General features: G+C 46.5%; 1 protein-coding gene across 1 annotated transcript in view; it reads left to right on the top strand.

Annotated features, from left to right (window-relative positions):
• Positions 1 to 27268, top strand: part of NTRK3 (neurotrophic receptor tyrosine kinase 3) — a 297966-nt gene that overhangs the window by 252960 nt on the left and 17738 nt on the right. Inside the window, exons 14-15 of the mRNA XM_067555657.1 lie at positions 347 to 519; positions 5803 to 6046. Of these exons, the coding sequence (XP_067411758.1) occupies positions 347 to 519; positions 5803 to 6046 (417 nt within the window). The remainder of the gene's footprint in view (positions 1 to 346; positions 520 to 5802; positions 6047 to 27268) is intronic.

The raw sequence follows: 27268 nt of genomic DNA, 5'->3' as shown, positions 1-27268 counted from the left end.
GAGGTGGGTTGCTCAGTTCTGCAGTCAGAGCTTGGAACTGGAGCCAGCACTCCAGGGTTGTCTGTCCAACTTTGCCATTGACTCACTTTGTGGCCTTGGACAACTCACTTCTCCTCGCTGTTTCTCCATCAATCAAATGGGGCTAGTGAACCTGGTTTGTCTCACAGCGGGGCTATGAGGCTTAATTCATACTGGTTTGTAAAGGGTTTTGAGATCCTCATGCAACAGGCAAAGTCGTATCATTCTGCAGAATCCTGTATCCCCAAGAACCCCATGCTGGAGAGATCAGGCCTTGTCATTCTGACTCACACCTTCCCAATCCTGTTTGTGTGCTCCCCTCTTCCAGGCTCTGAAAGATCCCACTTTGGCAGCCCGCAAGGATTTCCAGAGGGAGGCAGAGCTGCTCACCAACCTGCAGCATGAGCACATTGTCAAGTTCTATGGGGTCTGCGGTGATGGGGACCCTCTCATCATGGTATTTGAATACATGAAGCACGGGGACCTGAATAAGTTCCTAAGGTAAGTGTGAGCTGACTGCTGAGAGAGCAGAGCAGGCCAGGGGCTACAGAAACCTTTCTCCTCTTGGTCACTGCTTTGAATCCAGGCCAAGCCAATAGTGACTAAGGGCATGTCTACAGTGACAAATTTGCCGCCGTCAGATTGATTTCTTGGGATCGATTGAGTGGAAATGAAGACCTGCTCGATGGATCCAGAAATTGACGTAATAAATCCACCCCCAGAAAAAGAGTAATGCTGTGTTGACGGGAACGCATTTCCCATTGGTGCAGCATAGTGGAGAAGGTGCGGCACAAACTTTAGGCAGTTGATGGAAGATAGGCAAGCTACGCTACATAGCTTGCGTATCTCCCTTTGACTGCCGCTGAATTTGCCGGTAAGTGTAGACCAGGCCTAGAAGTTGTTATTGTCCAGTGACTACTTGACCTGTGTAACATTAGTTGGTCATTCCCAGTCCAGCTTCCAGCAGACGGGGATCACCACTGGACAGCCACTCCCACACGTGGCACTAACTGGCTCCTTTGCTGGCAGTCTCCATGGAGAGCCATGCAGGCTGGACTTCCTTCTTATCCCGAGAGAGCATCCATCTGGTCAGAGCAGGCTTGAGGCAGAAGGCAGCCTGGGGAGAATGCTGTGGAGAGAGAGCTGCAGTCTGCAGGGCTGGTGAACCAACACCTTCCAGCGGCTGTGAAATTCCCATGCAAAACCACACCAAGGACTGAACTTTCTCTGGTGTGTAGCAACGAGGTTTTACCCTCCTGCTGTGGTGATGCCCTAGGCCCCCATCCCTGTGGAGTCACGTGGTGGGCAGTGTGGGGCATTGGAATACCACGAGCTGCTTTCAGATCCCTGATGTACCCCAGCGCCAGTTTTACCAGGGATGGGAGGAGGCACCAGCCTAGTTCTCGGGATAGGAGGGCTCCAAGAGACACTAGGGCCAAGGGAACACCCCACAAAGCTCGGGGAGTTTGGAGAAAGCCTGGACCCCCCCGAGCCTGATTCACTAACGCAGCTGTGCTGCCAACCTCACCAAGGGGATTAGCCAGAGAGAGGGCAGTCCTGGGAAAGGCAGGCTGCCAGATGGAACCTCTCTCCCTTGGGCAGTCAGCTTGGGCAGAGCTGGGAATTGAGCCCTGCGCATACGCTGGGTCCTTTGTGTAGCCAGCCCAGAGGCGCTGGGCGGAGAACTGGAGTCAGGCGTGAAGGTCTCTACATCAGATAAATAGGGCCTGTCTTTTGCTTGCTGCAGAGGATCCCCTGAGGGAACTGGAACGGGAACCCAGCCATGCCTCCCTTTGCTGTAACAGCTCACAGTACCGTGGGAGGAGCCATCATTCAGGCAGGGCATAAATAACAAAGCCCAGGCCCCGGCCAGTTGTGTCACTTAAAATCCCACAGTGCATTCCCTCAAAGAAGGGGAGTTCGCTCCCAGACAATGTCCAAATCTCAAGATGGATAATAACCTTCTTCTTTAATTTCACCCATCAGTTTCAATTGGCCACCAGCTCCTTCTTCGCTGTCTGCCTTAAGTCCTTATGTAGCTTTCCTGTGTGCTGTGAAGTAGCTGCTGCATTCCACACCAGCAGTGGCTGCACTTCAGTGCTGGTTAGGGTTCAGGCCTGGCATGAGAAGGCCTAACTAAGTACCACTGCCCTCAGCAGACACTACCCCAGGTCAGCCAGGGGCCGAATGTGCCCCTGTCTCTGAAGCGCCTGGGGTCAGCGACATAGCAAAGCGTGTAGCAGTGTCCTGCATGCCTTGCCATGGTCCTTCTCCCTGCGGGAGCGGGCAGGAGTTCGCTGTGGCCTACTTCACCCAGCGCTAGCTCGATAACTGTTCGCTCCCAGAACCTGAGGTGCGGTGGCTGCTCTCAGGAGATAATCAAATGAACTTGTCTGCGTTTTAACTATACCTTTCAATAGAAATGGAAAAAGCAGTAAAATGGGAGAGGGCTCACTTTAGCCTGGGCTTCCCACAGATAAGCACCATAAATAAAAGTCCCCCGTTTTTTATTATGCCTCATTGGGCCTCTCAGAGAAAACAGTGAACAATAAAGGTGACCGATGTGGCAAGGGGAGTCATTTCAATTTACACCTGCCAGCTGGGCTGGGGATTGATTGCCACAGGGTGGTCTCTCTTCATACTTCACTCCCAGCCCCTCACGCAGCCTGGCTGCTCCTGACGTCACTGGTGGCGGCAGATCAGACATGTCAGGCCACCCTCAGCCCTGTCAGGAAATACAAAAAGGCCTGCTGCAAATTGCAGTGTCCTGGCTGATAAAAGGCCAGCGTTGAAATGGCAGCTCCCTCCGAAAGAGCCTGTCAGGGAGAAGGGTAAACATCTCTCTCCAGGGACCAAGGGGGTCTCCTGAGCTGACTTACTGGGGAGCCTGAGAGTACACGAGAGCTGCTCTGTACGACAAGGCTGCAGAGCCCCTGCTGTGCACATACCATTGGTGGCTGCTCTGGGTTTCTATGGTGTTCAGATATCCTCTTTCCCTCTGTGTTTACTGCGTTTGTCTCCCTCTCTATGCCTAGCCATCGAGAAAGACAGCGAGAGAGAGCATGTGTGTGTGTGTTAAAATCAGAGCTTGGGTGGTAGCAACAGCTAGAGTTAAGGTTATTTTAAAATTTCCATTGTAAACCCCTATTTGCAGTCGCCTTTAATTTTCCTCTTTTATTAAATACTCCAGACTTGCTCCCTGCTCAGAGACAATTGTTTCTTGGACATTTGTGTAGCCTTTTGATTATACATGTGTGTAAAACCAGAAGTGTGGGTGGTAGCAACAGCTAACGTTAAGGTTACTTTAAAGTTTCCATTGTAAACCCCTATTTGCAGTCGCCTCCAATTTTCCTCTTTTATTAAATACTCCAGACTTGCTCCCAAAGTAGCAGTTGTATAATTTTTAACAGCTCTAGTGTCCAAACAGCTGGGAGCAAAAAGAGACAGTGCTCATTGAAAAGAAGGGATTTCTGCCCCATGCTGACACAAATCTCCATCACATACACATGAACTGCAGTGTTTTATCATCACTGAACAAACCCCTCCGATGGACTGAGAATCTGCCCAGTTTTACAGTCTCCAGTAAACCGAAGACCCACTCTCTGAGAAAACGACTGACAAATCCTTCTTCTCATGCTCTCTGCAGCTTTCTCCATAGAACTGGATGCACTGTTGTCACTTATACTAGTCTCATTAGCCTGTTGACACTACCCTCTCTGGGACCATCCCAACCACCAGGAGGGAAGAAAGGCTTCTCTACATTAGGACAATAGGTTATATTTAAAAGGATTTTAACTAATTTAGATTCTAGTGTAAGCACAGTTTCACCTTTTTACAAGTGTTAGCTCGTTGTGGGTAACTGTGCATCCCTCCAAGACAGGTCATGTTTAACACGGTCACTGGTCAAGATCAGTTTTCCTTACCTAGACAGGGCAAAAAGAGGTTTCCTTGCTGCCTGTCTGTTTGGAGTTGGATTGAGCAGGCGGATCTAATAGCAATCTAGAAACACATTGCTCACTTCCAGACCCGCTCTACACCAGAAATATTACTTCTTGCTGACAACAGGTGTCAGCCGCAGTTGAGCCTTAATGATCAGAGTCCAACTGCAAATGTAGACCCGAGCCAGCTGCGTTCCCCGCTGTGTCAGACACCATGGTTTGTTCTGGCCTATGTTTGTAGCTAAGCTGTACTCAGCACCAGCTCAGCTGCACCTGCTGCTGACATCTGTTGTCAACAACAGTTAATTTTCCTGGTATAGAACAGGTTTTAGGATGCTTAAATAAGACATAAATCATTCATCTTATATACTCTCTGCAGTAATCCCTTCTCGCACTCTGCAACATTTCCTAACAAGTTCTCTCAGCCCACAGATCCTCTCATCATTCCTCCTTCTTTTTGCAACTAGCCCCAGTATCTTTGCCATTTTTCTAACGCCCAGCCCAGCTCATTCTCTCTGCAGGATCACCAGCCCTCACCCTGTGCTGTCTGCAGCATTCCTACCTCCAGCCTCCAGCTCTCTGCAACCTCTTCACCTCTGTCTGCAGCACTCTGTGCTCCCTAGTGCCCCCCATAGAGTTCACCTTCTCTTTCAAAGCTCCTCCTGCTGTCTCGTAGGGGAGCTTTAGGGTTGTATTTGTGGTGGCAGGTAGGCAATAGGCAATTGAAGAAGTGGCGTCTGAAAAATGGAATCTGCTGAACCTGAAATATCTGGACACTAATCCCAGAGCTCGCCCTAGAGTGTGGCCGAGCAATTAAGAAACAGGGACAAACAGTTCTGATCTTGTGGTGGGGATGGTTAACCCTGTGTAGGGAAGGAGGAACACCTTTATAAATGCAGTTTCAATTTGCTAGCTCTCTGCAGGGCTACTGTGGATGATGGGGGTGAAATGCCAAGAATCATTTCAAAGCGAGTGGTATGAAAGCCCCAGAGGAAACGTTCTGTATCTAGTCAGGAGGAAGAAGGTCACCGCAAAATCTCTTGCTTTTCCCTAAATATGAATGTTTTTGCTATTCCGCCTCCACACAGGCAATCAGAGGGCGACCTCCAGCCGGGGAGAGACATCGCGGTGGAGGTAGTGTGGCAAAGACAGGCTTAGTACGTGAGGGGAACTGGGAGGGCAGGGCAGCAATGAGGCTGACCTTGCGTTCCAACCTCGAATGCACTTGTTCCATATACATACGCCTTGTGCTGCCCACGATTTTCCCTGACTTTGCAGGGTCGAATCCCTGGCAGCCTCAGCTGCTTCTGTCCAAGCTCACAGATTCCAGGGCTGCCTCAGGGTTAGAGTTGGGTATCAAACGTATTTGCAGGACATAGGGCTCTGACCTGGCGCAGCCCAGGAGCGTGTGACATCTGAAATTAAGCAGAGACCCCCTCACTCAGTGGAACGTCATCAGGAGCGGAAGACATAGGGGGGGTTGGTGGGATGGAGTTGGGTGGGAAAAGGGAAGCCTGTTTGGGGAGTAGGAGGCCGCTGGGGAGCCAAGGAATGGTGGGATCGGAAGACAGGGAGATACCTGAATATTTGGAGAAGGTTTTATGGGGGCAAAGTTAACTGAACTGAACGACTAGATCTTGTGGGGTTCATGTTTGTTTTATCTCCATCTTCCCACATAGAGGCCAATCTTCCCTGCACATAGAGGCCAACCATCCAGGCGAACTGGGAAGGTCTCAGAGTTGGGGCCCAATGCCCTGATTCCCGGATGAATGGAGATGGTTTGAGTTCCCTGCCACGTGATTGTTCAGATATCCATTTCTGTGCTCTTTACTCTTCCCCCTTGCAGGGCACATGGCCCAGATGCTCTGATCCTGGTGGATGGGCAGCCTCGACAGGCCAAGGGGGAGCTGGGGCTGTCCCAGATGCTGCACATCGCTAGCCAGATTGCTTCTGGAATGGTCTACCTGGCCTCCCAGCACTTTGTCCACAGAGACCTGGCAACCAGGAACTGCTTGGTTGGAGCCAACCTGCTGGTGAAGATTGGAGACTTTGGGATGTCAAGAGATGTCTACAGCACTGATTACTATAGGGTAAGGCAGGTCCACCAAACGCGTCTGAAGGGAAAAGCAGAGGGAGGCTAAGAAATGCTAATCAGCCACCAGAAATACTGACTCACGCTGAGTCGTTCATTCCTTCACCCATGCTCTCATGAACCCTAAAACACATACCCAGGCAATTGCCCATGACTCACTTCCTTGCACACACACACTGACTGGTATACACACACACACACATACATGTACTCTTTGTGTCTTGTCACCTACACCACCGTACACATTTATAACTCATATACAAATGTACACTCATGCACTTACACACATTCACTTAGTCTTTTACATGCTCAGCCCTTTCTGTGATGCGCACAGGCTCATCACTTTCCATTTTACACACACACACACACTGTGCGGTTTTAGATTCCTCTCTTTATTTAAAAAAACAAAGCCATTGATACATTAAAGGGAATCCAAAGGAGGGTGACAAAGCTGATTAAAGGATTGGAGGCTGTGAACTGTAGAATGAGATTAAAGAAATTTAATATATGGGTGTTAAAGAAAAGGTAACTGAAAGAGTGACTGATAACTGCATAAAATATGGGAGAGAAAATAATAGCCAATTTAGGTTTGACCATAGGACTCTTTTTCAACAGGAACATTATTTAGAATTATTTGGAATAATTTGCCAAGGTAGGTTGCTCAGGCCCTGTCATTAGAGACATTCAGCAGGAGACTAGATAACAAAAACCTGGGATACATTCAGAGGCTAATCTTGCACTAGTTGCTGGAGATTGACTCAATGACTCAGGAGCTTCTTTCTAGCCTTGTCTTCTGTAATTTATATTTACACATTCCTCTGTTCTTACACATAGCCGTATGTTGCTCTGCAGTGCCCCATCTGGCTGAGATAGGAGTTTTACTGATTGTCTCTGAAGGAAGTTCTCCCCAGTCCTCCTCAGCTGTGGAAATTTGGTTTTGAATTGGGTGTTTGGGGGGAATCCTAGAGAGGATTCACCACCCCACCCTCCACAAAAAAAATTTAAAAAAGAGTTTTTCAGGATAAGAAATGGAGCTACTGCTGAAGGGCACGTTCTGGGTTTGATTCATTTCAGATTATAATGTAAGTGTCTGGTTCTGCATAGCTGGATGCTGATTCTCCACTTGATTTCTGTCAGAGACAGTCACCTTGGGACAGAGTGACCCATGGTGATGTTGTTCTAAAACAACATGAGGTAGGAGCTACCTTGTGGGAGTTGGAGGGTGGATATGGACAAGGGGATCGTGACAAATGGCATATTCAGTGAAATCTCCTTTTCCACTCAGAACTTCAGCTCCTCTCAGTGTTTAATTCCCAATCAAGGAATGAACTGATGCTCTGGAAGGAAAAGCCAAGTTTGGGGGAAAAGTTCTGAACAGAGCGATTGAGCAGTGGCCAAGATGGAGATGGGTGAGGCACTGTCATTGCAGAGATTTCAAGAACCAGACTAGATAAGAAGTTAGTTGGCATGGTGTATGGAGGAGTCTTGCAGGATTTGGAGTAAGATGAGCTATCAGTGACCCAGCTGGCATTATCTGACTCTTCTCTTTATAGCTGTAGAAAAAATATGTTCCATCTAACTACATTTTTGAAAACCCCAGTAGGGTTTCTGTAAGTCATCAATGTAGCAAGATTGCTGTCTTCCCACTAGTGCTGTGTAAAGGGAGTCAGAACTGCAAAGAGCTTTGTGTATGAAGGGACTGTACTGGGCTTTTTTCACTCTCTGTGCCGTGGTCCTGCCTGTCTGCTCTCACATTTATGTCTCTGTTGACTGAGGGGGTAGAAGATAAATCACTCCCTTTTTGACCAGAGTCACCGCACACTCTCTCCTGCAACGTCTTTTGATGCCGTCCCTTAGCCAGCAGGCCATGTCTCTCTCATAGCTGGGAGTCCTAACCCAGGAGTCCTGACCCAGGAGTCCTAACTGCTCTGTCCTCTGCTCCAGCCTTCCCCTCAAACTGTCCCTTCCCCCCCACCCCACCTAGCAAAACACCGTTCTTTGACTTGCGTTGGTGGGTTTGAATTGTGTGGAGGAATGCGGTTTGTAAGTGGCACTCGGCATTGCTGAGCCCCCTGCTAGTAGCAGTTGCCACCTTCCCGGGCAGAAAGCTGGTGATGACACCAGTGGTATTGGATGGGACTCTGGAGCCCTAGTATTAGGGACTGTGAGCCACTAACCATTTGGCTCTATCCCTGGTGTCAAGTGTCATTGGCTTCTCTTGCAAACCTGGGCAAGGGAAGCAATCCTGTTTAGCAACAATTGTGCTTCTGGACCCTGAATGTGTCTTAGGAGTTTCAGTCCTATCGTCTCTTGCATTAAAACTGGACCTTTTGGGCTTCCGAGCTCCCCTGTTCCTGCGGCTTATGCCCTGCATGAAGGGCTATTTGACCTCTGTTCTGGTCATCACAAATGGTTGCTGTTGAAGCAACACAGACAGAGAGCAAGATCCCAAGTCTGATAATCAAAGTATATGGAGCCACAAGGATGTGACTGATGAGTTCAGCCTTTAAGTTTCCCCTTTGGGTATGGTACCAAGCAGAGGGGATAGCCCCATAGTCAATTCCCTGAACCAACTTCTCTATGGCCCTGCAGGATCCTGGAGCAAAGTTCTCTCTCAGGTGATTTCTGTAAAATACTGTGTTGTGTATCCAGGCTGAGGCCCCAAAAGAATACTGTAATTTATCATTTTCTGAGAATGCTGTGAAGGATTCCATGTGAAAGCTGACATGATCTGACAGGTCTGCAGTACTCTGAAGTCTGTGGCTTACTTAAATGTGTTGGGTCTGTGTGCTTGCCCTCTCCCAACACTGCTGAGTGTGGATAACTAGGAGCATCCAATGCGGGACTGCATTCCAGGTTCGGGGTTAACTCCTAGCCGTTTCTTTTCTTTTCCATTTTTAATCTTTTAAAACAAAGAGAAAGCACCATCTGGCTCATGCATAAGTAGGATGCTTTACAAAGGTGAACTGCTTAATTTCCTGTTACACATTTGGATACAGAAAACAAACATTGATGTAACAAAAGCAACGGAGTGATTTGTTCTCCCTCTCTCCATGTTCAATCTGAAGACAGATGTGTCCTTTCCCACGCGGATCACTTAGGAATCCCATCAGCTCTTGCTTTTAAACCTGCTTTGACAAGACAGTTTCTTATGGGGATGGGGAGGAAGTGTTTTTTGGCAAGTCTGAAAAGATGAGAGATAAAATCTTTGATTAGAAAGTGAGGGAAGATGGAAGGGTGGGACAGGGAGGAGCAGAATCCTAAAATCTGTGTGCATTCCACAGAATTGAAGGAACATTTTTGAAAAACGTTGTTTAATGTTCCATTTCATTTTGGGTTTTGGTCCCTGTGGGAATAAAGAATTGAATAGCTGCATATCGGTGAGAAAAGATTTTTTTTTTTAATTTCATGAATGGAGTCTTTTTCAGAAAAGATCCAGGACTGCGGTCAGGGAGAGAGGGTCTTGCAGGTCAGGATTTAGGTGCAACAGATCTATGTGGGGAGCCCAGGACTGGAATAGCAGGGATTCTGCAAGTCAAAACGGAGATGCATCAGCAGAGTTATGTGCAAGGGCTGGAACAGCAGTGGGTGTAGCAGGTCAAGACTGACAGAGGTAGGGGTGGGCAGGAATGGAAAAGCAGAGGGTGCTCCAGGTGTGGATTGTGGTTGGGTCCCAAGAAGTAGGTGACACACACTCACTCACACCCACTCACACACTCCTCTCTTAGGCACTATCTCAGAGAAAGATCGCAACTCGGCACATGCCCTTGCAAGTGTTGATGGGATGATGAATCTCCTCAGTGAATTCACTGGGTTCCTAAAAAGAGAGAGAAGCGATTGTAGTGTCAGGAATACCCCTGGCAACTGAAGGGTCACTGGTGTTTTAATGAGTGGTGAATTGCCTTTCTAACAGTTCAGCTTGAATTAGATGCTTCACCGGTGATGTGTGAGCCCCTCAAGTCTGTAAAATTTGGCTGGAAATGTTGGAAGACGATACTTTCTGGTGATATTTTGTCATTGGCCTGGTGGGTTGTGGCCAGAAGCATGGAGGGGCAGGAAAATGAAAAGTTAAAAGAATTTATCCCGGTCACCTTTGTGGCTCAGAATTAATATGAGCTCTGGATGAAAGCTCAGGCCATTTCTCATTTTTCATCCCCTCTCCGACTTAAATGAAATACTTTCTGCTTGGCGCTGTTGTTTGTGCTTGCTAGTACTGGTCGGAGGCCAGGGGAAGGGTGACATTTCTAAGTCTTTGGAAGAGAATCTTGGTCCTCGGTTCTCTGTAGCCAACATCCAATGGTGCTCAGCTACTGTGGCTATGACAGCAGGAGTGAGGACAAAGATCCAATCAGAGTAAGGGAGTTTGGTAGCATGGAAAGCAGTGAAAGCTCGTTATGACATCATTCCTGGTATAGCAACACTGGGCAGAGCTCAGTCCCCATCATTATTCAGTTCTGGTAAGAGTTTCAGCTCTAATCTAGCCATTGGCATTTCTCGCACATCGGTTCCCGTGCTATTTTAGTACTATGGGATCCTTCATGAATATAATGTCCCTGTTCTCTTTTCCCCTACCGCTTTGGGACTTTGCTGTATTCTCCATCTCCAGGCCTCAGGACGGTGGTGGGCATTCACTGTGGGGCTGTTAGCACTAAGAAAAATGCCCAGATACAGCACGGCAGGGCCAGCAGGCAGAGTGCCACGCCCTGCCCCAAGTTTGGATGTAATATCGCGTCCCAGCCAATCCCCAGAAGAGTTACAAGGTTTTACTGTACCTGTATCTCAAAGTTATTTTAAAATGGACTAGTGCTTAGAGCTAATCCGACAGCCTTCCCCTCTTCGAAATCTGCCGCAAGTTTACTGGGCAACAGTGGGGGAAATGGATATGGCACCCGCCCCTCTGTCCTTACTTTATTCCATTTGACTAATGCTAATTAGCAGAGCGCTAACCCCCTTTCCTCGATGAATACTGAAGAAATAATGGTCCGTGAAATACCAGCCACTTCTCACTAGGCATTGCTGAAGGGTGCTCCACTCTCCTCCCTCTTGCAGTTCTTCGAGGAGACTTCCCTGAAGCAAATGGGCTGGCACCAGAAGCCTGTGCACGACACTGTGTGTGTGTAGGAACTCGGCAGGCCCCTCCCTCCACATCCCAGTTTGAGACACTGAAACCAGTCACTTCCAAAATGTCTGCCCCAGTCCACCCTTGCGGACGTGCTATACCAACGCGTGCAGCCCGCACCACACATAGTGCTTCACCGTGGAGCGCTAACGCTGACTAATTGATCTGAGTCACGCCTCCTCTCTGTCCTTCTGGCTCCCCTTCTGTAACATGGACATGATAAGACGATTTACCCCCTGGTGGTGCTGGAAATTTGAATGTCTGTAAAAATGCTTTGAGAGCTGCAGATGAAAGGAACTAGGAGCAGGGCAAAGTATTCCGATTAATTAAGGACTTCCCATAACAGAGGAGACGCCATGGCAGAGTGTGCACTAGATTCACACACAGAAAGAGTCATGAGCGCTGTCGGGGACGTTCAGAGCTATAGAAGGTGCCTTTGAGTAACAGAAGGGTACCCTGGAGACCTTCAGAATAGATCCAGATGTGCCTTCAAACTGATTGCCAGAGACTTGCAATGAACTTGGCCAGATAATGGAGACCTCCACTACTGGGAGGAATGTTTTTTCCTTGTAACTTTGCATCCTTTTAGGGAGCTCTATGCAAGCTCATTCTCCCCACTTTAATACCTCTCTATCTGAGTGCCAACATCAGTCCCCAGCCTCCCAGATGGAGACTGGGTGGGACTCCCATCAGAGTACACCCATGCTGCTTCTTACTCAGCTGGTGCACAGTATTCAAGGTTTGGCGTGCTACCTACTCAGAGCACCAGTTCCTGCTTACAATCAGAAGTGAGAAAGCAGGACTGGGGGTCACCCACTCGTGATGAGTTTGGCAGGGGAGACTCTTGTATGGCAATGCAGGATAAGCATCCCTGGACCAGCCTCACTGGGTGGTTTGTGTGTCTGTGTGTGCAGGAAAAGACTGCACAATATTAAATGTGTTGGTCTTTGATATCATTCCGGCTCCTATAAAACCTCTGCAAATTGAATTCACAGTACAGTTTATCATCTCCTGAAAGGAAGATGTAAGAGCAGCATTTTGTGTTTTATCCAGACTCTTTTCCCCGCCCTCCTCCAACCCCCACTTTTACATGAATGGGGAAAAAATTGTAAAGGTTCTCTCTCCCTCTTTGATATAAGAGCCCTTCACAAAACAGTGTGAGTGCAGAGGAATTAATCGGGGCATTTAGATTGTGTTGTAATTCATGGCATTTTCTCAGGAATGGAAATTACCCTAATTCTCCCCTCACCTGGCCCTCAGCCCACCCCACTCTTCTCCTCCCTCCACCTGCCCATGTCATGGCTGGGTTGCTGTTTTGATGTATACGCTGTTCATTTAATTTCCGTAATGAGAGGGATGTGGCTGGCTAAGACCTCTCACCGGTCTAGTGATGTCTTCTTTGAAGCACACAGAAAAAAGGGGACTGTGAAGAATAGTCTAGCGAAACTAGCGAAAACTCCAGCCCGCCAAACAACTAGTGAAAACTCGAGCCTGCCAACCACACCAGGGGTTTTGACCTCTGCGCTAGCATCACCACCAGCTCAGGATTTATGCCACCAGACCCTTCGGTCATCACATTGTCAGGAGTGGATGATGCGCGTAAACTGGTTCGGATAAAATGAGAACCAACCTGAACCTTCACCCACAGCGTCAGTGGAACTCCAAAACTTTATCCAGAGCTCAAACTAAATCCAGGCCCTTGTGCCTGAGGTCACCACATCCCTCCAGCTTCCCTAGAGCTAAGTGGACTCCCAGAGCTAACCAAACTCTCACACTGTCACTCATTGCTAACCAACGCTTGAGCTTTCAACCAGAGCTCAATGCAGCTCCCCAAAATCTTCATCAAGAGCTTGAACTGAGGTCTTAAGCCTTCACTCATCAGTGGAGCTAAATTTCAGACATGTGGTGACTTCAGAAGCTGTCCAGTTAGCTTTATTCCATTTTCTCTTCCTTTAACTTGTACCCTGCCCTGGCACCTCCTGTTTGCACAAGACATGAAAGCATCTGGCCATGGTGTAAAAGCACATTCGCTCAGCATGAAGTGACCAAAAACCAGCAAATACAGGAAGTCTCCCACGATACCCTGTTCTCATGATCTCTACACCAGTATGGTCTGGAGAAATTCCAATCAGCTGTGGGTAATCAATCAAAGGCGGACCCATATGAGTGAAGGGCAAACCAACACCAGTCCATTTTGTTCAACACAAAGAAATCCAGATGATTGTCCAAATAGCCCATGCTTCTTGAACCTGCACAACTGTATTGCGAATTGAGAGACAGCAGGCTTTCTGGTGAGATTTCAGGGTCCTCTCCTGCTTACCCCCGCTCAGATTCCAATTATGCTTAGCCACTAAGGGCTGGATTAGCGGCTGTAGCCAGTTTTTGCTGGGTGAAGCAAACAAATCTAGGGGCAAAGGGAGCTGTTGATGGCTCCCTGATCCTAGAGCTGGTTTTCCTCCAGCCCCATCATAGATTAGAGAAGCCATAGAGCCTGCTGTAATCTATGCTGGCCAGCTGTGGCCCCCAGTGGATAACTATCAGCTGGAGATTGCTGGAGCAGAGTTTGCTCTAGCCATGCCATTCCCTATCTCTCATATGCCAAGGGCTGCCCGGAGAACACTTCAGGAACTAGATATATGCCTAGGGGAAGCCGCAGATAGGGAGTTCTGACCAGTGTCTGGTCCCTTTGTGCCACCAGAACCATGCAAAGGGGAGGGAACAGGCTGGAAAAGCTGACCCTAGGGTGGTACCTGGATATTACAGTGATGGCTTCATTTTTAATGACAGACAAGAAGGATGAGAAATGTGTTTCCTGAGCATTTGGATACTTCCACTTATAGCTGCAGGTGGCACCGGAAACGACAGAGAAGATGAAAAATAATTCACGTGATAGTTTAAAAAAGCTTTTGTCATGTTCAGGGAAATGAGTTAAGAATTGGATGTAGCAAGTCTCTCTCCTCCACCTGTGCTGCACCCATATTCTCCACTGCTCCCCAGTTGCTCAGCTGCCTCCTCCTGCTTGCTCCTCACCCTTAATGTTGTGACATCTGCATTCATCTCCATGGGAGTGCCTACAAGATCACGAGCAGGAAGGGGCAGCAGAGGAAAAGGGTAGCGAACTGTCTTTTCACCACAAACACATTGGTGATCAGCAAGGGAAGGGGAGGTAGAGAATTCATGAGAGTTTAATGGGAGCTTGGTAAATTATGTCTCGGCTTGATTTTTTTTTTTTTTTTATAAAGTGTTGAGCAATGCAGCGGCTTTGTAAGTGGATAGATTTGAAGGTTTCCTCCGGTGCAAAAGGCCTTTCTCAAAGACAAATTGAAGATCTAGCAATGAAAATTAACATACAAATATCTTCCACATCCTCTGTAATTAAGATATTTGCATGGGAAGAGAACATGTTTCTCCTGACTCCTGCGTGGCCTGAATTCTCTCTCTCTTCCCCCTCCGTTTCCTAATCCACCTCCTCTCCCAGCCACCCTCTGAGAACTCCTACTCCAAACCAGCTGGAGACAAAAGAGGGAGAAAGACCCTATTTGCAAACAGCTGTCCTTAAGAAACGGACCATTTAGGGCCAGGCTTTCAGAGATAGCACGCTCCACGTACAGTCAGGGGCAGTGATGCACAAAATTGCACATATATAGAAATAGAAACTTTTTGGGAGGGTGGCTCAAGTGCTGAGCATAACTGAAAATAATTCGCTTTCTGGGCATGCCAAGCTTTAAACACTTAATTGAGGGAAGAGGGGAGAATCATTTATGTGGGCCTTGCAGAATCAGATTGTCAAAAGAATTCATGGGAAAGAAATGTTTATATTTTTTTTACTCCAAATCCCCGTTCCTTTTCCACAGTTATTAGTGATGACATACGATACCGTTAGATCTGAAATACCTTGCCAGTATCCCATAGCAGCAGGGAAGTAACTTCACTCCTAGTTTTGTCAATACATCTGAGGAAAACATATGAGATCATTGGGTTTTATATCAGATTCAGCAGCTTCTTCCTATTTACTTGGCCTGAGATGTAAATTGAATTTAGGTTTCTCACTCCCTAAGTTATTTGTTATTGGAATAAACACGTGGCAATGAATCAGACAGAGGAAAGATGTTTCTCTTTCAGCCCCATGTTTGAGGTGGGATTTGCGTTCTGTATGGGGCTGTCTTGGTGTGTGTTTCCATTGCTGATGATTTCATTGGCTCTGTATCGTTTTGATGCCCATCCTGTGCCGCAGGTGGCTGAGGGAGTTTTGTGGTGGACTTTTCTAATTCTGTAACATTTTAAGGCAGAGGAAATTTAAATAACATTGAAATCATTTTCTCAATCTTTTCCTCACCCAGTTCCCACTCCTCAGTCACTTGATTTGTTGGGTGCAGAGCAAAGCATTTTAGAGGCTTTTCAGCCAGTCAGACAGCAGTTCCCTCAGTTTGTATCCCTAACTATGGTGAAAAGATGCAGTGCATATAACTAAGGGGGCATGCCCCCCCCCAACCCACTTACTACTTTGCTTTCATTTGGCAGCAGTATGTGTTGTGTTCTCAAGCGCCGCCTATGGAAATGTTCAGGGCTCTCCAACTACATGCACAGCTTTAATTTTTGTCCTTGGAGTCCAGTTCACTGGAGAGGACTTATCCACTGATCTCAGAGTATCTGCCACAATCATTCAACATTATTTGCACGGTGAGAGTCGCCCCTGGATCTCCTGCTCTGATACAGCCAAAGGCTTCTTTCAGTATTTTCTCCTCCATTCTTTAATAATATTTTTTTTCTTCTTCTTCGGGCCCAATTCTATGAGGGATGGAGCATCTGTCACTCCAACTGGTGTGGGTAGAATTCAAGGCCAGTCATAATCTTGCAGGATAGGCTCCTGTATTTCCAAAATGTGACTGAAATGACTAGGGGGAGGAAGTGCTGTAAATGTAACCCAGGGTGTCACCACAAGCTGCTTATCTTTGCACTACTGCAAATCAGGCCCATAAACTCAGCTCCCCTGTCTGCAAAATGGGTATAATTCATCTCTACCTCACAGGGGTATTTTGAGGCTTAATTGTTGTTTGTAAAGAGTCTCAGATGAAGAACACTATAGAGGTGGAAGTTACCATGGAAAGGCAGATTACTGAATCACTGTGAGGCCAAACGCCTTTCTGTCTGACATGTTGCTGCTCTGGTCTAGGATACCTGTAAACCAAATGAAAGTGGAACAGGTTGCTCTCATGAGTCCACTTTTATATTGCTGCCCTCAGTGGCCCCTAATGCTGAGGGGCATGTGTAGCATAAGCTACCATAGCATCTTTGTTACCGGTCTATTACTGGTCTGCAAAATTAGATACAAGGATAATCTCTCCAATACGAGTGCTGGCAAATAACCCTCCATTATATAGTGGGTGCCTCATTCTATGAACTTCTCCAAGGATCCAAATTCTGAGAGGCTTTGGGCACTCCCAGTCAGGTTCTGAGCACCTTCAGTTTCCATTTGCTTCAGCAAAAGTGACAGGCACTCAGCACCTCACAGGATCAGGCCCTCAGTCTTTATTCAGGCAAAACGTTCCCTGGAAGCTTTGGCTGAGTAAAAGCTGCAGGCCTGGCCCATGTCCCATCTGCCGTGATATTAATACAAGTGCACTCTAAGGAGCATGTTTAGTAGAAAAGGGACTGGAAACACTTAGGAGTTAGACACATGGGGACCGTTCCAGCCCTTTACAATTTCTCCTGTCTTGCAGGAAGAGAAGGGGTCTCTTTGTACATGGTCTCAGTGTTATTCAGTGGATTGCACCCTGAAGGTCAGGAATCCAATTCACAGAGGCCTATCACCTTGTTCACTCCTTTGCACTGGTGTAAATGAACCAGCGTGCAGGGCAGTGGTACACCGTGCCTCACGACAGTCGTGGGGATCTGTCTCGACCCCATTCACACGATGAGTGTTGTAAAGCTGTTGGAATGTTGCAGCCAGTGAAAGACATACAGTTCAGTTAAAGACATACCCTCTCCCTTCTTGTCCCCCTGCTTCATCCCCCCCCCATACTCCCTCCTCTCCCCCTCCCCTTCTCTTTTGTTTTTCTCCTTCCCTTGTTTTCACCCATTCACTGTCAGGAAGGGCCGCATCCGAAGGGCCAATTCAGCGCAGCGTGGCAGCGGCAGAGACTAGCACCACCAGCAGCTAAAACAGTGAGTGGATTTCAACTCCAGGGGGCAGTTTGAAGGCTGGGGACGTGTATGGATTGAGCATGTGATGATTTGTGGGATTGGCTTTGGGATGGTGTGCCGCAGTGCATATAGCTGTGAAGGGGACCACGCCACTTATGTGGGACGGGAAAGCAACCTACCACACGGCAACTTCATACAGATAAACAGCCTCTCCGTGTAGCTGAAAGAGATTCCAATAAGGCATAGGCTGTGTTAAGTTCCTGACTGTATCTTGGAAGACTTTCCTCATTGCTGTTAGGGCTCTAACCGTTTATGTCTGTCACCAGAATCGCGTAATAGTGTGAGTTTAGATACAGCATGGACAGACTTTATAGGGGATATGGCAGCAGTCAAACAGGCTTTACTCCAAATATGATTTTGCTGCTTCCTTGCATATCAATGCAGTAACCAGAATGGCACTGCAGGACATGGCCTGATGTCATTCGTATCCTCTGCCCTGAAGGGTCTTTTTAACAGGATTTTCCCCTGTGTGCTCACACTACTTTTTGTCTTTCGTTCTTGTCCTCGTGCCTGAACAAATACTGGAGTTGACTTCTGCAGCAAGACATAGTAACATGTGACTTCTCTGTAGTTCCTTTCATCCAAAGTGTCTGCAAACTGTGAGCCTGATCCTGCAAACACTTACCACTGGGCTTAGCACTGGCTGCTAGGAGCAGTCTCCATGAAAGTTAATGGGACCAATCACTCTAGAAAGTGCTATACCTGGTATTGTTTGCAATATCATAAATGCAGTACCCCACCGAGAGCAGATACATTTTGGACAAGGGAATGGTACCATACTTGTATGCAATGTTCCCTGAGCTCTGGCATGTCTTATTTCAAGGTATCTATATACACAGACACACACACACTCTCTCTCTGTCTTCCTTTGGCTGCAATGTTTCATTGCAAACGGCTCTTTGCTTATAATTGTATTAACCACCTGCACATTTCTTACTTCCTTTTATTGATTTTATTTTTTTCCAATGTAGAAAATATGCTGATGAACAGATTCCCATAGCATGTCTTATACCATTTAGTAATACAACCATTCAATAACTTCAATATATTGCAAATACAAAGAACACACTATACTGTCTGGGGGGAAATATTTACTTAGAAATGTTAGCCAGGCATTAGAACCCAGCAAGAGGTGTGAGATACACATGCATATGTAACAGGTGTCTTTCTGAACACAGGTCTCTCTCTTTCCGTTCTCCTTGCTGCCACCAAAGCAGGATCTTTTTTTCTTAATTAGTTAATGTTTTATTAAACAGCGGATACCTAGCTCAGAAGTAGGAAGCTTAACTCACACATCTCACACAATCCATACAAAAATACTGCATTGAAAGAACATAAAGGTTGCAAAGTGAAGCATGCAAAAGTCAGGTACTGGAAAGGTCAAGGCTGCCTGTGCAACCTTAACTCTGCACTCTCATGTATGCATCACAATACAGTCTTTAATTAGAAAACTGTTAGCTATTATTCCTGCAAGATCCATGCCCCATGAGTGCATAGGATGGACAATGCTCAGGGAATACAGGCAGTTATTCATTATTTCTTAGTGTTGCTAGAGTGGCCCCATGTCTCATTTGCTGCACCCCATCCAACCTTGGCACTGGATCCTTTTCCTTCCTTATTGTCTTTTTCTGTGCTATTCATCACTGCAATGTCTGAGAACCTCGCAAACCTCTATCTGCACAGCACCCTTGTAAAGCCTGGAAGTTTTATTTCCACGTTTTATAGCTGGGGAACTGAGGCACAGAGAGATTAGGTGAATTACTTGCTTGTGGTCACACAGCCAATCTGTGGCACAAGCAAGACTAGGTCCCGACTCTCAGGAGTCCCAAGTCACTGACATAGCCACAAGGCTATCTATCCTCTACCAGGGGACCTCTACATCATTCACTACACACCATACAGCATCTGCAGTGAATGAGGTGAAATGTTCTGGGCCTCAGACTAAATCACTACACAACCTGGTCTCATTCGCTGTCCAGCATGCACACTGAATGAAGCAGGGCTCCTGGGGGAAAATGGTGCATGATCATGTAACCAAAAACGGTATCAAAACACAGAAGTACAGGGGGGACAGAGCTCAGGCTACACTTTGGCTGAAGGAGATTCCCCTGAATCTTGTATTAGCAAAGAGCCTATGACACACTGTAGTGCAGATTCCATCCAGTAGAGAGCAATGGTGCACATGTGCGCACACACACACACACACACACACACACACTTGCCAATTCATTACAGTACAGTATAGGCTATAGAGCAATTTACTCAGAGGGTTCAGTGTGCAAAACGACTATAGAATCGTAGGACTGGAAGGGATCACAAGAGGTCATCTAGTCCAGTCCCTTGCACTCATGGCAGGACCAAGCATTATCTAGACCATCCCTGACAGGTGTTTGTCTAACCTGCTCTTAAAAATCTCCAATGGCGGAGATTCTACAGCCTCCCTAGGCAATTTATTCCAGTGCTTAACTACCCTGACAGTTAGGAAGTTTTTCCTAATGTCCAACCTAAATCGCCCTTCCTGCAATTTAAGCCCATTGCTTCTTGTCCTGTCTTCAGAGGTTAAGAAAAACAATTTTTCTTACCCTTTCTTGTAACAACCTTTTATGTACTTGAAAACTATTATCATGTCAGTCTTCTCTTCTCCAGACTAAACAAACCCATTTTTTTCAATCTTCCCTCATAGGTCATGTTTTCTAATCCTTTAATCATTTTTGTTGCTCTTCTCTGGACTTTCTCCAATTTGTCCACATCTTGCCTGAAATATGACGCCCAGAACTGGACCCAATACTCCAATTGAGGCCTAATTAATGCAGAGTAGAGCAGAAGAATTACTTCTCATGTCTTGCTTATAACACCTCTGCTAATACATCCCAGAATGATGTTTGCTTTTTTGGCAACAGTGTTACACTGTTGACTCATATTTAGCTTATGATCCATTATGACCCCCAGATCCCTTTCAGCAGTATTCCTTCCTAGGTAGTCATTTCCCATTTTGTATGTGTGTAACTGATTTTTCCTTCCTAAGTGGAGTACTCTGCATTTGTCCTTATTGAATTTCATCCTATTTACTTCATATCATTTCTCCAGTTTGTCCAGATCATTTTGAATTTTAATCCTATCCTCCAAAGCACATGCAACCCCTCCCAGCTTGGTATCATCTGCAAACTTTATAAGTGTACTCTCTGTGCCATTATCTAAATCATTGATGAAGATATTGAAGAGAACTGGACCCAGAACTTATCCCTGAGGGACCTCACTCAATATGCCCTTCCAGCTTGACTGTGAACCACTGATAACTACTCTCTGAGAATGGTTTTCCAGCCAGTTATGCACTCACCTTTTAGTAGCTCCATCTAGGTGGTATTTCATGACCTTCTCATAAACTATGGTAAGACAGTATCAAAAGCCTTACTTAACTCAAGATATACCATATCTACCACTTTCACCCTATCCACAAGGCTTGTTACCCTGTCAAAGAAAGCTATCAGGTTGGTTTGACATGATTTCTTCCTGACAAAGCCATGCTGACTGTTACTTATCACCTTATTATCTTCTAGGTGTTTGCAAATTGATTGCTTAATTATTTGCTCCATTATCTTTCTGGGTACTGAAGTTATGCTGACTGTTATGTAATTCCCCAGGTTGTCCTTATTTCCTCTTTTATACATTGGCACTATATTTGCCCTTTTCCAGTCCTCTGAAATCTCTCCCATCTTCCATGATTTTTCTAAGATAATCGCTAATGCCTCAGATATCTCCTCAGTCAGCTCCTAGAGTATTTGATGATGTATTTTATCAGATCCTGGTGACCTGAAGACCTCTAACTTGTCCAAGTAATTTTTAACTTGTTCTTTCCATATTTTAAACTCAGATCCCACTTCATTTTCACTGGCATTCACTGTGTTAGACGCCAATCGCTGTTACCCTTTTTGGTGAAAACTGAAACAAAAAAATCCTTTAGCACATCTGCCATTTCCATATTTTCTGTTATTGTTTTTCTCCCCTCATTGAGTAATGGGTCTACCCTGTCCTTGGTCTTCCTCTTGCTTCTAATGTATTAGTGGAATGTTTTCATGTTACCCTTTATGTTTCTAGCTAGTTTAATCTCGTTTTGTGCCTTGGCCTTTCTAATTTTGTCCCTACTTACTTTTTTTTTTTATTCATCCTTTGTAATTTGACCTAGTTTCCACTTTTTGTAGGAGTCTTTTTTGAGTTTCAGACCATTGACGATCTCCTGGTTAAGCCACGGTGGTCTCTTGCCATACTTCCTGTCTTTCTTACGCAGTGGGATAGTTTGCTCTTGTGTCTTTAATAATGTCTTTTTTTAAAACATCCAACTCTCTTGAACTGTTTTTCCCCTTAGACTTTCTTCTCGTGGGATCTTAGCTACCAACTCACTGAGTTTGCTAAAGTCTGCCTTCTTGAAATCCATTATCTTTATTGTGCTGTTTTCCCTCCTACCATTCCTTAGAATCATGAACTCTACCATTTCATGATCACTTTCACCCAAGCTGCCTTCTACTTTCAAATTCTGAACCAGTTCCTCCCTGTTTGTTAAAATCAAATCTAGGACAGCCTCTCCCCTCGTAGCTTTCACCACCTTCTGAAATAAAAAAATTGTCTCCAGTACATTCCAAGAATTTGTTGGATAATCTGTGCCCTGCTATGTTATTTTCCCAGCTGATGTCTGAGTAGTTGAAGTCCCACATAACCACCCAGTCCTGTGCTTTGGATGATTTTGTTAGTTGTTTAAAAAAAGCCACATCCACCTCTTCTTCCTGGTTAAGTGGTCTGTAGTAGACCCCTACCATGACACCATCCTTGGTTTTTACCCCTTTTATTCTTCTCTGGAGACTTTCAACAGTCTGTCTCCTATTTCCATCTCAACCTCAGTCCAAGTGTATACATTTTTAATGTATAAGGCGACACCTCCTTCCTTTTTCCCCTGCCTGTCCTTTCTGAGCAAGTTGTACCCTTCTATACCAATATTCCAGTCATGCATATTATTCACCAAGTATCTGAGATGCCAACTACGTCATAGTTGTGTTTATTAACTCGCATTTCAAGTTCCTCCTGATTATTCCCCCTATTTCTTGCATTAGTATGCAAACATGTAAGATACTGATTTGATTTCCCTTGTATGTTCTCTCTTGTTTCTCCCTTATCCCTGCTATAACGGCCCATGATGCCCTTAGATTCTGACCCTTCTCTCAGGTCTCCATGTTTTTGATTTACCTGTGGGCTTTTGTCACCTGCCCCTATCGAACCTAATTTAAAGCCCTCCTCTCTAGCTTAGCCATCTGTATCCAAATATGCTCTTCCCCTTTCTTGATAGGTGGACCCCATCTCTGCTCATCAGTCCTTCTTCCTGGAACAGCATCCCATGGTCAAGGAAGCCGAAGCCTTCCTGGTGACACCGTCCTCACAGCCAGACATTCACTTCCAGGATGCATCTGTCTCTCCCTGGGCCCTTACACTTGACTGCAAGGATCAAAGAGAACACCACCTGCGCCCCCAACTCCTTCACCCTTATTCCCAGAGCCCTGTAGTCACTTCTGATCTGCTCAGGGTCATACTTCGCAGTCTCATTAGTGCCCACATGGATGAGTAGCATGGGGTAGTAGTCAGAAGGCCGGATGATCCTCAACAGTCCCTCAGTAACATCTTGGATATGGCCCCTGACAGGGAGTATACCTCCCAGGATGCCATGTTAGGCCAACAGATGGATGCCTCCATCCACCTCAGAAGAGAGTCACCAACCACCACTACCCTACATTTCCTTCTGGGAGTGGTGGCTGCGATCCTTCCAGCCTTGGGGGTTCATGACTTCTCCTCCTCCACCTTTGGGGGTGATTCCTCATCGCTCGTTGCCAGGGCAGCATAACGGTTCTTCATCACTACAGTGGGTGGATTGGGAGTAGGGGTGGAGCACTGTCTGCTGCCAGAGATAACCAGCAGCCAGTGTCCACCCTGGGACAGAGCCATATCTGTCACATATAAGTCCCACATTCCGTTATTTAAATTGGCACATATTCACCTAGAACAGGCAGGGCTAAGAAGAGGTTAGACAAACCTATGTCGGCGTGGTCTAGATATACGTAATCCTGTCTAAGTGCAAGGAGCCTCTTATGGTCCCTTCCAGTGCTCCATTCCTATGATTCTTTGTCTGGGGTCTACGAGCTCAGCTCCAGCATGCGGGATTTGAACCGTGTGTTTTGGTGCTCATGTTTGAAAACTGGGCCTGGAAACTTTTAAAAAAAAAAAGCCATAAGGACTATATCAAACCCGCCTGAATCCTTCCAACAAAAATTAGAAGATTTTATTAGTCTATGATCTGAACATCATTGCTGCCATTACTGTTTGAACTGTGAGCGCTCCAAAGGGAGCAACCTAAATGGGTCTCAAGTGCAGGCAAAATAGACTTAGTCACCTTAAAAATCATATGGGCCATATATGCATCGGCCTCCAACACCTGGCTCACATGCAGAGCATCCGTTGGCATCAGTGGATTGGAGGCCTTTGGACATCAGCTAGGGGGACGATATGTGGGGGGGGGGGGTTCTGTGGGAAGGATGGTTCCTTCGGGTGGGTGAGCGCTGTAGGGCAGGCAGGTCCCTGGGGTATGGCTGAGGTCTGAGAGGGTCAGCATTAATTCTTGTGATGGGAACAGAAGCTTTCAGCCTGACCCATAGTGTGAGTGTGGGCAGAGGCTAAGAGTTTCTCGCAGGGAAGGAGAAAGCTGGTGCACTTGACATTTTACCTCAGATTTTCCGAAGTGAACGCTCAGGTCTCTCTCTCTCGTTACTGTTGATGAGTTCAGAGGGTGACTCAACACACAAATACAAGTGGTGTTTACTGGCAGGGCTCCCCCTCCCTCAAAGGCTAGCAGAGAATTCCACCTGCTTTCCTCACCACCTCACAAACGAGGTGGTGTGAAATCTCTAACCCCTTTCTCCCACATCGCTCCTTCCTTCCCCCGCACACTGCTTCCTTCTTCCAAGTATCATCACTGGGCAAACCCAGATTTGTCCCTTTCAGAGGTTTACACTGCACACCCTTTAGAAGCAGGGAGAAGCAGGTGGCACAGTTCAGAGCAGAGAAATCCCCCTCCCTGCAGTCACACGCACAGATGTGTCCAGTCAGACTGCTCTGGCACAGAGCAAACCTTTCCTCTTAACTGCCCTGAACAGGGCTACCCCCCTCTCCCACACCTGTCCCACAGGAGAGTTGTTTGCTGGGATGGATCTCTGGGGATGGACATGAATGGACTGCTTTTCAGAGGTGCTGAGCACCCACAGATCCAGCCAAGGGGAGCTGCAGGCGCTCAGCAGCTCTGGAAACCAAGTCACAAACTGTTTCCCAAGGCGCTGACATGGAGACAGTGTGGTGCATTGTGCTGCAGCCACCTCCTGCTTCACTGACAGCGTTGCAGAGTCTTGACACAGCAACTTTATACATTTAAAAAGCATTGACTCTTGCTCCGTAATGATAGCAAAGCGGCCAGTACCCTGACACTGCGCAGAGATAACATGCTCTCACAGGTTACTGAACACAGGAATGGGAAGGTGGTAAGATGTTCAGAGATTAATTACCATTTAACTGGCTGTGTTTCGATCTCAGGATAAGGCTGTAGTGAAGAAGACAGAAACACCCAGATAATTTACCCTGGTACTATGTAGTAGATTACCCTGCACTTACAAGGTCACTAGTTACCATGTAATTAGAGTTCTAACACATAGAAGCCAGTGATAGGCTCCTGAAACACTGTGTTACCACTTCCTCCTCTGGTGTCATAATAGCAGAGGGATGGTAGTGAAAAACCTTGTTATGCACATATGTGAGGATGTTAAATATCTTAAAAATTCAGCTGGGGCAAGGTGGGTTCAGGGGGTGGGGACAGAGGCCATATGTGGGACAGAAGAGACAGACACAGGGTGTCTGAGACACACAGTGGAAGGGGAAAGAGAGACAAACTAGGTGTTTTGACAGAACTATCTGTACTAGGAGGTTTTGGATGGGAATAGCAGGTGTTGCTGCATTTCAGGATTGAATTGCATCCACAGAGCTGGGGTATAGGAGGCCCAGAGCTTTAACAGAGCCACAGGACTGGATTAGCAGGATATAGCACAGGTCAGGGCTGAGGTGTACCAGCAGGACTACGTGAAGAGAATGCAATTCTGGAAGGTCAGGCCATGCTGCAGGTTGGGACTGAGGTGCATCAACAGAGGCATATCAGGGTCCATGACTGTAATACCAAGAGTTCAGGATTGAAGTGCACTGGCAGAGCAAGTGTACCTGCCACATGGGCCTGCCCACACTGCCTCTAGTTAATGGTTTCTGTCCTTCATTTTCACAAGCACCAAATTCAAACACACAGTAAGAGAGAGCATTTGAAAGAGTGTCTTTGATTATAAAGCATGTATTCCATTAACAGCTCATTACACCACTCAGGTGGCTGGTAAAGCATCAAACTAGTTCTGTTCCACACACAATAGAATCCCTGTAATGTGAACTTGTATAATTGCCCCTCCGGTCACATCCTGTTTTCTTGGAGTAAACACTGTCCCCTTTGAACCATCTACAATACCTTGGGAAGGGGAAGCTCACCACAAAGCTTGTGTGATATGGCAGCATAAAAGCCAGTGAGGCTATATGTACAGAGCGATCCCATCAAAGAGTAGGGAGATAAGTCCCTGCTCCATAAGCCTCTGCTGCAGCCATACCTCAGCTATTACTTTCTTATACAGGCAGGCTCCCAGCCACAATACCACATTGCCAAAAAGGTATTGACAAATCCAAAAGACCTTAGAGAAGAGGAGCAGAAGTGATGAGGGGAGCATTGATTTATGAAGAAAGATGAAAAGGCCTGGCTGTGTTGAGGCTTGGCTAAGCGATGACGATGAAAAGTGAAAGTTTGAAAGTTGCAGGTTTTCAGAAGTGTCAGAGAAGCACTGTACATGAAAGTTATCACTAGGAGCAATGGGATGGAGATAAGAAAGGGAAAGGTAGCCTGACTATCAGGAAATCTCCTTGACGGTGAGATGTGCTTGGCTGGGGAATATTTTCACATGGGAAGCTGTGGAAGCCCCTTTGGGACGTTTAGAACTGCAGCCATCAAAACACTAGAAAACGTCCTTCAGGGACCCATCCCCCATTCACAAAGGGCTAGTAAACTGACTGGGACTTAATAGTATTTTCCATCTCTAATTCATTTGGTTCTAAATCTTTTAGTTTGGTATATAGGTATGTGGCCAGTGTGTGTTTCTCCATGTGTATAATACAAGCATACATATGTATACAGAATTCCTGGAACATAAACCTAGGGCAGATCTTCAGCTGGTGTGAGTCAGAGTGGCTTAAATGAAGTCAGCTGAGGATCTGGCCCATAAAGATAAACTTCTTCACTAAGTAAATCACCTAGCAAGGAGATAATGCAGGAAGAAATTATGCCTTGCGCATATCTGCATCGTGTCATTCATCCCACTAGACACAATTGACCATTAGCGGTTTCTGTATTTCTCTCTCCCCTTCCGTCCTTCCTCTTGTGGCTAACCCTAATGGAGAGATGGTGTCCAGAGAGACATCCGAAAGATTCATCTGGTTAAGACAGCTGACCATCCAAGAGCAGCACAGGCTTCCAGCAAAAGCTTTCATTTCTGTCCCACCGGGGGGGTGGGTTTAGCAAAATGCATCCCTTAGGGGCCAGATGGCTTAGGGCCTCTGGTTGGCTTCAGGAAAGGGAGCCGGTGGTGCAGGAGATGTCAGACAGCAATATCTGAAATGGGCTTTTAGTTCTTCCTAGCTCTAATGGCATTTAGGACCCAGGCATCAGCAGATCCCTCGGATTTTTTCCTTTTTTTATATTTCTCTGCCAAATAAAGTGCAGAGAAGTGTTTT

The sequence above is a fragment of the Emydura macquarii genome, unplaced genomic scaffold, assembly GCF_026122565.2.
Source record: "Emydura macquarii macquarii isolate MOO-44397 ecotype Brisbane River unplaced genomic scaffold, CSIRO-AGI_Emac_v2 contig_1644, whole genome shotgun sequence".
Taxonomy (NCBI): domain Eukaryota; kingdom Metazoa; phylum Chordata; order Testudines; family Chelidae; genus Emydura; species Emydura macquarii.
This window is presented reverse-complemented; position numbering and strand designations above follow the sequence as displayed.